This window comes from Peromyscus californicus, unplaced genomic scaffold (assembly GCF_007827085.1).
Source record: "Peromyscus californicus insignis strain IS unplaced genomic scaffold, ASM782708v3 Scaffold_22__1_contigs__length_63687245, whole genome shotgun sequence".
Taxonomy (NCBI): Eukaryota; Metazoa; Chordata; class Mammalia; order Rodentia; family Cricetidae; genus Peromyscus; species Peromyscus californicus.
Window position 1 is genome coordinate 58,746,387 of NW_026294525.1, and position 12,184 is coordinate 58,758,570.

A 12,184-nucleotide genomic window follows, 5' to 3' on the forward strand; every position below is an offset into this window, starting at 1 on the left:
GATATTCTGGCTTCTTACAATCTTTATTCCACTCATGGTTTTAGAACTTCACTTCAGTATCTTTAGAAACCAGCTCCCATACTGAATTCACTTACTACTTCTAATAATATTACAATTGATTCTTTTGGTCTTTCCAAGTAGACAATTACATTAACAGGAAATAATAGGAATTTTGTCTCCTCGTTTTTTCATACATATGGCTCCTTCTTATTGTATTTACTACAATTTTCAGAACAATATGAAGCATTAGTGGTGAAAGAAATATCATTGTCTAACTTCAGATTTGAGTATAAATAGGATGCTTCTGCTTCTCTTTCTATGGGGGCGGTTAGTTTAAGGGAGCACATAGAGATTATCCCAAACAAAAAAAGAACTTCTTAAATGCAAGATGGCTGAGTCAGGTATGGTGGCCCACGCCTTTGATTCCAGAAGCATGCAGGAGGCAGAGGTAGGCAGATCTTTGAGTTCAAGGACAGCCTGATCTACAGAGCAAGTTTCAGGACAGCCTGGGCTACACAGAGAAACCCTGTCTTGAGAAAAAAGAAAAAACGCAAGATGGAATAAATTTTACTTTTACTTAAATTGAAAGATGTTCGTAAAAAATTAATCTCAATAGAGCTGATTCTCTTGTTTTAAAATGAGTTTAATTGTCAAGGTTCTTGAATAGATTGGTCTGTTTGATTTCCTCTCCAACTGCTTTATTTTCACTGCCTTCCGGTTCTGTGGATCACATAAAAAAAGCACTGCTTCCTTCAGTAATTCTGGGGCTTCAAGATCTGAGAATAATTGAGCTTGATTAAACCTGTAAAACGTAAGACAGACCATTCCAGACTCACACTGGCCAAACTCATACATTCCAAGCAAGCATTTCTGCTCTTATTCCTGGTTCGGACAGTCGCACCCAGCTATACAGAGGTACACACACACTTGGGTGTATATTTTCACATAGATAAACTTCATAAGATCTGACTATGTAAAGGCATCTTGGGCTCACTAAGATACCTCAGTATCTACCCCCCACTCAATCTATGCTCACGGTGGCCAGACAGATTTACGCACGTGTGTACATCGTGCATGAGGGAATAAAGGTGCTTGCTCCCAAATCTGACAACCTGAGCTCAATCACTGGGGCCCAAATGGTGGACAGAGGGAACTGCCTCCCAGAAGTCATCCACATGCATGCTGTGGCATGTGCATGCCTGTACACACACACACACACACACACACACACACACACACACACACACACAAATGAATAAATAAATGCAATAAAAATGTAAAATCATGTATAAAAAAGACGATTTAGGCATTTTTATAAGCACAAAGTCTGCAGGTGATTTACATGTTGACTAGCAGGTATTAGTTGAGTGAATTAGGATCCTTAAAATGGATTGTGTTCCTCTTGGACTTTGTGGAAATGTTCATTTCTGCATCATCTCTTGTTAAATATAGCTGACTCAGACCTTGCTTTAACTAATCTGGAAAAAAATTTGGAGTAAGGCACACTCAAAGAATCTTCAAGTATATTCATGAGGAATAAAACATTTCTGAAGGATAAAAATTACACACGGCATTTTTCAAGTGTGACGGTTCATGTTTATTGTCAATGTGAAGGGATTTATAGTCATCTGAGAGACAAGCTCCTGGCCATGCCTGTGAGAGCTGATCTTGACTAGATTAAGTAAGGCAGGATGATCCACCCTAAAAGTGGGTGGCATCATCCCCTGGGCTGGGGTCCTACATACAAAGGAAAAATTCCGCTGAGCACAAGCATCCACCATTTTCTGCTTCTTGACTGCAGATGCAATGTGATCAGCTGCCTCCTCCAGCTCCTGTCACCAGGCCTTCCCCACCATGATGGACTGTGATCTCAAACTGAGAGACAAAATAAGTCCTCTTTCCCTTAAATGCTTTTATTGGGATATTTTATCACAGCAACGGAAAAAGTAACACCCATATCAAGGAATAAGCTCTGCCCTCCACATACTATCAACAGATGGTTGCAGACTCAAGATTGGTGCCATCTGACTCATACCTTGGCAAAAACATCCCTTGCCTCTTAGTATCTTGCTTGATAAGGATGGCTGGATTATACAGTAAACAAAACAAAAGGCTGGCCTAAGTAAAGCAATATTCAAAATGAAATTTGGAGAGTTGCTGTTGGTCATCCTTCTAATGTTTAGAACTATCTGAGATTATGAATTTATATTACATACCCATGTGAAATGTAAAATGTATTCTGGTACTGATGGAAAATGTATATCTACCTAGTCTCTGCCTGAGCACTGCATACTTACACCACCAGCTCCTAATGCTGCATATAGGCAAGATACTTGCCAAAGCCATTTCCTCTTCTGCCTGGGAACCCACTGTACTACATTTCCGGCTCATGTGTACTACACTACAGTCACATGACCAACAGACAATGAGCAGAAATCGTGTGTGTCACTTTTAGGACTGACTCTAAAAATCTGCCATGCAATTTTCTTCTTCCCTTTATTTCCCAGTAGTTTGAACAGAATGACTTGAGTGAAATCCAGGTTTAAATTCTGAACCACATTATGAAACAGCTTCCCTGTGATCTGAGAGAGGTAGCGAATTTCTGTTATGTAAGCTCAAGGAGAGATGAGGATTATTTGTTACAGCAACTGGTATTTCCTGACTAATATATTCACATCTGTATAACTCTGGTCTAATGTTTGATTTCTCAGTAAATAATACTTGTCTCAGTCTGGGATCAGTGTCTAATCCTGATCATTTGGCTACAGTTAGGGTGAGGTGGGTCATTGTGAGCCAGGAACCACCACAGGAGTGTCTCCTACATGAAGGACAATACACAGGAGGAGGCTAAGACAGCCTGGGCCTCTAAGTCGACTCTTAAGACAGGAGAAAAGGCAATGTTCCATCAATCTTCCCATTTCTCAGGAGCCCTCACGCCAAAAGACCAGCTGTAAATCCTAGATAATTAACTCTCAGAGACAATTAACCCTCCCTTGAGAAATGCAGATGAAATAAAAGCTGAAAGCTCATTCTTATTATGGTGAAACGGGCACCGTTTGAGGGAGCTAAGACTCTAGTCTGTGATCTTTTTGCTGAGGACAAATCATGAGTGGAAAGGAAGAAGCTCCTGTTTGATAAGTAACAACAGTCCCAGAACACCGGGTTAGGTGAGCAACTGTAATGCCAGTTTAAAAACTCTGGCTTAATGTCTCAACTCTCTTTTTGAGAGAGTCCTGTTATCTCAGTTGGGTTGGAGACAGGACTCTTCATGTTTCATATAAGCTGAAGGAACAGAACACTCAGTTCCCTCCTGCCCAAGCTACCACTAGTGTCCCATCAGCCTGTTGGGTAGTGCCACCTAAAGACTGGAATCTCCAGTAAGAGATAAGGATGAGGAGACTGCTTAGTATATATACACCTGGGCTCTGCTCTCCTCTAGTGGCTGAAGTCTGGCAGTAGGGGGTCCCCTGACAGATATCCCAACCAATGTTTCTTGGTGTTTGTTTTCCCCTGAGCCTAGTTCTCACATGTACCCATTGATTCCATGAACCAATCTCCTAGTAAAGTCCCTTTCTTGTGACATTAGACGTAGGAAGTTTTTAACGTTTGCAAGGGGGAAACCTTTCTTGTCCTTTTGCTCATCTTTCCATCGACAGCCTGGCGAGAGACTATTTGAATTCTTGAAAGTAGTTAACCATATACATTATAAGATCTATATCTTATACAGATGCGATTGCTGCATGAGGTAAAGCTGAGGCGTGATCCTTTTAAAAAATATAGTACTACAGAAATCTGTGACCTAAAAGGGTCTGAACCATGGTGGGCACATTCTAATAATGCCTCTGTCAGGTGAAGAGTGTCACAGCACCTGACATCTCCTGACTAATACATTCAGTGTGGCGCTGGTCAGACAGTATCACTCTGGAGTATCTTCCTGGGAGTAGCAAGTTGACTTATTCATCTCTTAACTTGGAGACCTTCACAACTAAATTTTGTATACCTACCCTTGCATGTTCTGTCTATGAGAAATTATAATTTTTTATGATAATTTTTTTTAGTTTTTGAAGTTCTTATTACATCATTTCTCTCCTTGCCTTTCCTTGCCCCAACCCCTCCTATGTATTCCCCCATTCTCTCTCAAATTCATGGCCTCTTAATTGTTGATTGTATATATAATTATATATATATATATCACACATTTGTATATGTATAAATCATAAGTACAAGATTTTTCAGTCCATGTAACATTATCTGGATGTATATTATCTCAGGGCTCACCACTTGGTAATTGATCACCAGTTGCAGGGTCGGGGAGTCCTTTCACGGAGAAGATCATTTTTCCCACTCTCAGCCTTCCTCAGCTGTTCATAGTTCTTTGTCTAGCATTGAGGTCCTTTCCATGTTAACATGTCCATCGGTGTCATTGTTCAGGTCTTGTTCCGGCAGCCGTGTTGATGGGACTTCATGAGTGTAACCTCTCTGATAGTTCTGGGAAACACAATCTCACAGCAAACTCCCCAATCCTCTGGCTCTTCTAATCTTTCCATCTCCTCTTCTGCAATGATCCCTGTGCCTTAGGTGCAGGAACTGTGCTGCAGATGTATCAGTTGAGACTGGGCACTACATGACCTCTCTTTCTCTGCATTTTGATTGGTTGTGGTTCTCTGTAATGGTCTCCATCTGTTGCAAAGAGAAGTTTCTTTGATGAGGGGATAAGAAGAACACTTACCTGTGGGATAAATATTTAGAACGTAGTTAGGAATTATGCTGGCTCAATAAAGTGGTTGTAGGTTCTCATCTAAGACCCATGACTTCATTAGCCCCAGATAGCTAACTAGTTTACACTGCCAGGCATGGTTTCCCTCTTGCTGAGCAGGCCTTAAGTCCAATTAGAGAGCCATTGGTTACCACCAAGGTCTGTGCACCATTACTGCCCCCTGAGGGTTATCATGCAATGCTACTCATTGTTGTGGTTCCTAGGTGTCATAGCGGGATAGGACCTTTAACTGCTTCCCCCCTTGGAAGTTTGCATGGCACTTTCTGGTACCATGAGAGCTGCTCATCACAGAGAAGGCTCTCAGACTAGGCCCAGCACAGGTCCTTTTGTTCCTATGCCTGAAGTGCATACATAGCATCTTACAAATGGGGATTTCCCTTCCAACTTTTTGGAGGCGACCAAGGCTGACAGCAATATCCCAAAATATCTTGGGAATCTCTTGGATAACCTTGACCAACAACTCAAAATAGGACTTCTCATACCTGGTGTTGGGAAGTTTGTTAGATAGTCAATGGCTTTCGGGGAGGAGGGGCGACTATGTCAGCTGTCATCCCTATGTGGAGATTTCATTTAAACTAAACTAAAAATATATATATATATATACGTATATACACATATATACGTATATATATATATATATATTCAGACATGTCTTGTATTTAATTTTATGTAGATAGATAACAACATGACTATGACTTTTTGGACATCCTTATTCTTACTTTACTTGCCTACCTCTTTCTTCTGTATTTATCTCTCCCCCTTCTCTCTAATTACTGCCTCACTTTTTCCCATTTCCCTCTTCAAATTGCCTGTACCCTGCTGTTCCCTTTTATATTGCTCCCCACTCCTGCCACAGTCCCCTTTCCCTTTCCCGATTTCTGCCGTTACTCTGGATTATGCACTCTCATCCGGGGACTTGGGACTAAGAGCCACAGATGAGAAAGAATATTCGATGTTTGTCTTTCCGGGTCTGAGTTACATGACTCAATATGATCTGTAGCATGAATCTTAAAAGTTCTTATTAATAAAATCAAACCCGAGTCAGGTATTGGGGTGAACACTGGATGATGAGAGAAACAGAACAAGCCACAGCTAACCAAACCTGGCCAACTTCTCAGCTGATCCTGTTTCCTCAGACTGGAAGCTTCTGTGTCCTCATCCCAATGGCTCTCAGCTGAACTGCTGCTCGAAAGCCTGAAAGCTTAACCAGCCACATGCTTAACCAGCCAAATGCTTCTAGTTTCTGGTCTTCACGCCTCATATACCTTTCTGCTTTCTACCACCACTCCCTGGGATTAAAAGCTCACTTTCTGGGATTAAAGGCGTGAGTCACCATGCTTGGCTGTATCCTTGAACAGATGGATTTCTGCCTCTGGAACGCTAGGATTAAAGGTGTGTGCTACCATTGCCTATCCTAAGTATCTAGTGGCTTTTCTGTTCTCTGACCCCAGATAGGTTTATTAGGGTACACAATATTTTGGGGAACACAATACCACCACAATAACCTTTCCTAGTTACATCCATTTACCCGAAGAGTTCATGATTTCATTTTTCTTTTCAGCTGACTACACGCCCCACATTTTCACTATCCATTCTTCAGCTGGAGAACATTTTAGCTGTTACATTTCCTAGCTATCATGAACGGAATGGCAATGGACACAGCAGAGCAAGTAGCTTGTGTGGTAAGATGTCAAGTCCTTGTGCACATGCTGCATCGTGGTCACTTTGGAATGCATCTCCCTTGTACATGTTTACATGTCTCTGTGTGGGGTAGGTGTGTATACATGCTCATAGGTATTCATATGGGCTTGTGGGTGTACTTGCACACATGTGCAGTGCCTGTGGAAGCCAGAGATCAATGCCAGGCTGTCTAAATTGTTTCTCGAACTTCTATTTTTAGACAGGGTCTCTCACTGAACCAGGAACTGCAGACACTCGCCACTGTCCCAGCTTTTATAAAGTATGTTTATGGAACCCAAACTCGGGTTCTCCAGCTTGCAGCAGCAAGCCCTTTATCCACTGAGCCATTTCCCCAGCCCTTTGCTGCACGTAGTTTTTTAGTTGGAGTAACCATTTTTATTATTTTTTTGTTGATTGGTAAGAACACTAAAATCTAATAAGATAAGACACACTTTAGCGAAGAACACTAAATATACATTGGAAGCAAAACAGGAAAAACAGATTAGACAAAACAAAAAAAGAACACCAGAATAGAAACAGGGAACTTCAAGGCGAAAGAAATGGAACAAATAAACACCAACCAAGTAACAAGAAAATCTAAGAGAAATTCTAGAATGATGTCTCCAATTCTAGTTTGTGTAATAGATACTGCCTATAAGAAAATAAGAAAATAAAACTGATCCGGTGGTGGTGGTGCACAGCTTTAATCCCAGCACTCAGGAGGCAGAGGCAGGCGGATCTCTGTGAATTCGAGGCCAGCCTGGACTACCAAGTGAGTTCCAGGACAGCCAGGACTGTTACACAGAGAAACCCTGTCTCAAAAAACTAACTAACCGGGCTGGAGAGATGGCTCAGAGGTTAAGAGCACTGGCTGTTCTTCCAGAGGTCCTGAGTTCAATTCCCAGCAACCACATGGTGGCTCACAGCCATCTGTAATGAGATCTGGTGCCCTCTTCTGGCCTGCAGTCATACATGCAGGCAGAACATTGTATACATAATAAATAAATAAAATCTTTAAAAAAAAAAAAAAAAAAAAAAACTAACTAACCAACCAAACAAACAAACAAAAAGAAAAAACAACACCACCACCACCACCACCACCACCACCACCACAACAACAAAATCCACAAAAAACTGCATGTTTTAGAGGGAAGTATGCTTTGCCTTGGGCAGGCTAGGGACAGCATTGTGGATCTTTAAATCAAGTTCACTGTGTCTCTTTTGGAGCAGATCAAAACAGGAAATAACACTGACAGCAGGGCCTATTCACTTGTTCACAACATCAGCAAATCCTCCTTTGGAGACCCAATCCCTCTAAAGCTATTCTTAGGAAGAGTTTTTTTTTTTTTTTTTTTTTAAATTTTAAGCAAGGTAAGTAAAGAACTAAAAGTATAGACTGGAGTCTTGCTGGGAGTTGGTTAATTTGTCATCTAACCATTTTGGCCTTCATTGGTCCATTAATTACGTGGAGAAGCTATTTATGCTGCAGAGGCCAAAAAAGTGACTCCTCTCCAAGAAATGATAAACAATGAGGTGACTTCAGTCATCTGCTCCAGATTTGGGGAAAGAGACTGGACATGGAATTCCAGGGTGTCCCCTCCTCTTGTCCTCAGTTTCTTCATCCATCACGTGAGGATCATTTACTAAATAGTAGCAACTTTCTTAAAAAAAAAAAAAAAAGCACTTGAGAAAAGTCAGCAAGAGTGACTGGTATTTTTAAACTTCAGGGGGAAAAAAGTGGTAGTGGTCAGAAAAGGTAACAAGACCTTGAGCTCCGGAGCCAAGGCGGCTTCGATTAAACTTGCATCTTAGAAGGTTAGATTTGCTGAGGGGGGAAACGGGGAGTGTCTTGCCAAAACCATGAAGGAAAAATGATTCTGAACATGTCTTAAAACGGAGCTTTCGGTAAACAGGAATTACCTATAAAGAAAATCAGGAAGGCGAAGTGTTTCTTTTTATGAAGTTACATCCTGCCATAGAAAAGCTGGATCGGAAATAAAGACCGATGCTTTCCCAACTGCATACCAACCCGGCCATTATTTCATCAAGGAAAATCTGAGCAAAAAGCTCACTCAGCTCAGCAACGAGTGAAAACAAGAAAACCAACAGAGGTTTGAATGCCCCGAAGAAGCCAGACCAGCAACGGCTACTGCTAAACATCTGGAGGAAGGGTGCAAACAACCTTTGCTGTGTGGTTTCGGGTTTCTTTGTTGCAGGACCCTTACATTTCAGCAATACTTACTCCTGACTTTTTTTTTTTTTTCTGGAAAAGAAAGATATATGGGTGCCCAAGAAAGTGAGACTTATAAGACTTACTTTTTTTTTTTTTTTTGGTTATTCGTTGTGTGTTTGCGGGGTCGTCTAGCTTTCCTAGCTTCTGCAATGGTACTTCTCTACTTTGCTCCTCACTTCTCTGATTTGCCATCGCCGTTCTTAACACCTTTCCGTTTCATCCTCCCACTCTCAAAGGCGAGGCTATTCCTCCGGAGAAATAGGTTCCCATGGCTGTTCGGCTGCAGTGGCAGGTGCCAGTCTCTACTATCAAAGTGGAAAGCAGACCATAGCCTCCGCTCTCTCCAGTCCACCCCGTCAACTCCCGACTCCACCGCACGATCCTCAAGACACACACCTCCTCCTCCAACCTCGCATCCTCTCGCACACCCTGCGCGGCCCGCATGCCAGGATGCCCGCCACCACAGTAACGCTCAACCCACTCGGCGGCCCCACCCAGGGCCGTCCCGCCTCCCACGCGCGCACCAATGGCCGCGGCCCTCGGCTCCCAGCGGGCCCTTTGATAGGGCAGAGCCACCTGACAGTCTCAGCGCGGGTCCCGCCCCCTCCCGCACCCCTCGGGATCCGGAGCAAGCCGAGCATCAGCGAGAGTAGCTGCGAGAAGCCGCGGCGGTGGCGGCGGCGCGTCGGTGCAGTTGCGCCATCTGTCAGGAGCGCAGCCGGCGGGGAGGGGGCTCCGCGGAGAAGGAGGAGGGGTCGCCGTGCGCCGGGCCTCCGAGACCCGCCCGCCGGCCAGGAGCGCAGCGAGGCCGCCGCGAGCCGGAGCGCTCCGAGGACTCCCCGGGCGCACACAAAGCCGCCGCCCGCGCCAGGGAGGGACCGGGCTGCCGGGCCGGGGACACCGGCGCCGCCCCCTCGGCGCTTCGCGAGGCCCACGAGCTCCCGGGCCCCGCCGCGGAGCCGCCGGAGCCGCCTGGGCCGCGCCGGAGGAGGGCGGGGAGAGGACCATGTGAATGTGCTCCGGAGCCGAGCGCCACGCCACGCAGGTAAGCGGCCGGGGGGGGGCGATGCGCGGAGCCGCGGGATGCTGCGGAGACGCCGGCCGGGCCCAGCGCCCCCGCACGGGCTGCCCCCGCTGCGGTCCCGCCGCGCCGCCTGCGGGGCGCCGAGCCCCGGGCTCCCCGCGACGCAGGACACTCATGCGGGGTGCCGCCCCGAGGCTGCGCGGGCACCGGGGTACATTTCCTCGGCCGCCGGCGGGCGCCGGGTGAAAAATAGGAATTGGCTTGGGGGCGAGGTTGGCCCAGCTCCGCCCCCGCCCTCCTTTCGCGGCCCCCCGCGGGGACCCGGGCTGTGTGTGTTGTTTTAATGTCAGGGATGATGTAATCACTTAATAATTGATGCCCCGTGTTGCTTTCCTCCCCACCCAACCCCTGCCCCACTCCCCCACCTCTCGGCCTCCTCCCTCGGCGGCCCTCGCCTTTCCCCAGCGCATCCTCCTGCCTATTTCTGGAACCTCCCTTGCACTTCCCCCATCATCCCCTTCACCCTTCCTGTGCCACCACCCACCCACCCTTCCCCTTTCCCCTGTGCCTGGCCTGGCCTCCTCTTCCTCTGTCCCCCCACCCCTTCTGCTCTGTCAAGCTCCCCTCTCCACTCGCTGGATTTCCTCCCTACTTCCCTAGGTCGGGGGATGGTTTTGTTTGGTCTCCTCCAGGCTCTCTTATCTCTGAGGCCCCAGGCAGAAGGGACTGGGCTAGAAAGAGGCCACCAAGCTTGGGCCCGGGAGGCGTTTGCTGGGACTCACTGGGAGGAGGGATAATAAAATCACCCATTTTGCCCCTCCTTCCTCCAATAAATCAGACTTGCTCAGTGTGTGTGTGTGTGTGTGTGTGTGTGTGTGTGTGTGTGTGTGTGTGTGTGTGTGTGTGACACAAAGAGCCCTTTCAGTTCATAGAGAAGAGACATAAAGTACCCAGGGCACCATGCTTCTTGTTTCTCACACGGGGGCTTCCCTTTCTTTCTGATGAAACTGTTGGTCTTTTAGTCCTTTCTGACACATTTACCAAAAAATGAGAGCTCCCAGATCCCGGGCGGCAGGTGCGGGCATTCTGCTGTATTCACAGAGTGGTAACGTTGAGTGGCAACTGCAGTTTCTTCTATTTAAGGGGGTGGGAGATTATTTCAGCTGTCTTAGGAGTTGCTATACTTTCAAGGAAACCTTCTCTCCTCCCCCATTCCCCCTTCTTTCTTTTTGAGGATAGGTACTGATACCTGAGACAGGATAAATTGATGGAGGATCAGAAAAAAAAAATTGTTCATGAGTCAGAATCAAACTGTTTAAGAAGACTGAAGCAGCCCTTAAGGTCCAAGGCCGCTTTGGTGAAATGTGCTCTGGTCTGCCCAGCAATGTTGCTTTGCCCTTTTATTTAAGTAACTGGGACTGTGGATATGACAGTGTGGGGCTGGCATTTGGAAGACCACCGGAGATAGCACTTGTTGGGTTCAAGGTTGCCTTTGAATGCCCACATCCTTCCTCTCACCACCAAAGCAACTACAATACTTTCCATCCTTTGTGCTCGGTGTCCCTGTCTCTGCCCCGTGAGGACCAAGCATCTTCCGACGAAGAAAACCCTCAGATTTTGGAGGAAGTGGTTTCAACTCATAAACTTTGGGGGTAGTTAACTATAAACGGGATGTAGGTGTCTGAATTCAGAACCTATGATGTTCCTCTTAAAGTGGAAACATTAATGTAAATCTCAGTCTTGATATGTCAAGACTTAAGTTGGATCTGCTGACTCCTGGGTTGTGGTTCCTTGGCTGTTGAAAGTAACAAAACCGTCCCAAGTTTATTCTTTAGCCATTTTAGCTGAAAAGAATTGTGATGTTTTAAACTCTGACATTCCCCGTGGAACTTTTTACATTAAAAAAAAAAAATAGGCAGAAGGGTTAACACTAAATGTTCTCTGAAAACAAAGCCTGGTTTGTTGGGATACCAGACCCAGAGAGGAAAGTCAGCACACAGTAAATGGACACTGTGCTGCCCAAGTTAGAGGAACTTATTAGTGGTAAGGTTGGACATGAGCGAATGCTCTCGACTTCTCCGGGGTCTGGAGTCTCCAACCCCATCAGATTTGCCTGAAGTCTTTAGCCTCCATGCCCAGCACAAATGTCATCAATTTTCTAAAGGCTTCTCCAACTCCTCTGCTCCAAACCACCAGGTCTCTAAATTTGTCTTCCAACGTCATCATCGGATACTGTTTTGTCTTCTGTCTGTTTCGACCATCAATTGGTCAGCACCTTGAGAAGAGAACCTAATCTGACTTGTGTCATTTTCTATCAAGTTTTACTTTAGTTGGTATTACTTGGTGGTTTGATTTAGTGAGCAACAAATGTGAATTAGGTCAATGATATGTAGCTAACATCTGTTTCAAGTAGACTCATGTTAGCAGCTTTAACAGGCCTGAAAATATAGAATGGTACAAAAACAAAAGC

General features: G+C 45.4%; 2 protein-coding genes across 4 annotated transcripts in view; one reads left to right on the top strand and one right to left on the bottom strand.

Annotated features, from left to right (window-relative positions):
* Nucleotides 1-1,296: 1,296 nt before the first annotated feature.
* On the bottom strand, nucleotides 1,297-11,937 carry LOC128118211 (translation initiation factor IF-2-like). The gene is made up of 3 exons (XM_052750680.1): nucleotides 11,905-11,937; nucleotides 9,087-9,844; nucleotides 1,297-4,729 (listed from the first exon to the last, which is right to left on the bottom strand). Exons 1-3 carry the CDS (start codon nucleotides 11,935-11,937, stop codon nucleotides 4,726-4,728), a joined length of 795 nt encoding a protein of 264 aa, XP_052606640.1. The 3' UTR covers nucleotides 1,297-4,725.
* The window catches only part of Fyn (FYN proto-oncogene, Src family tyrosine kinase), a 198,093-nt gene continuing 195,522 nt past the window's right edge, over nucleotides 9,614-12,184 (top strand). For all 3 annotated transcript variants that reach the window (XM_052751429.1, XM_052751428.1, XM_052751431.1), the window contains exon 1: nucleotides 9,614-9,735. The gene's annotated coding sequence lies outside the window, so the exon portion shown is untranslated. The remainder of the gene's footprint in view (nucleotides 9,736-12,184) is intronic.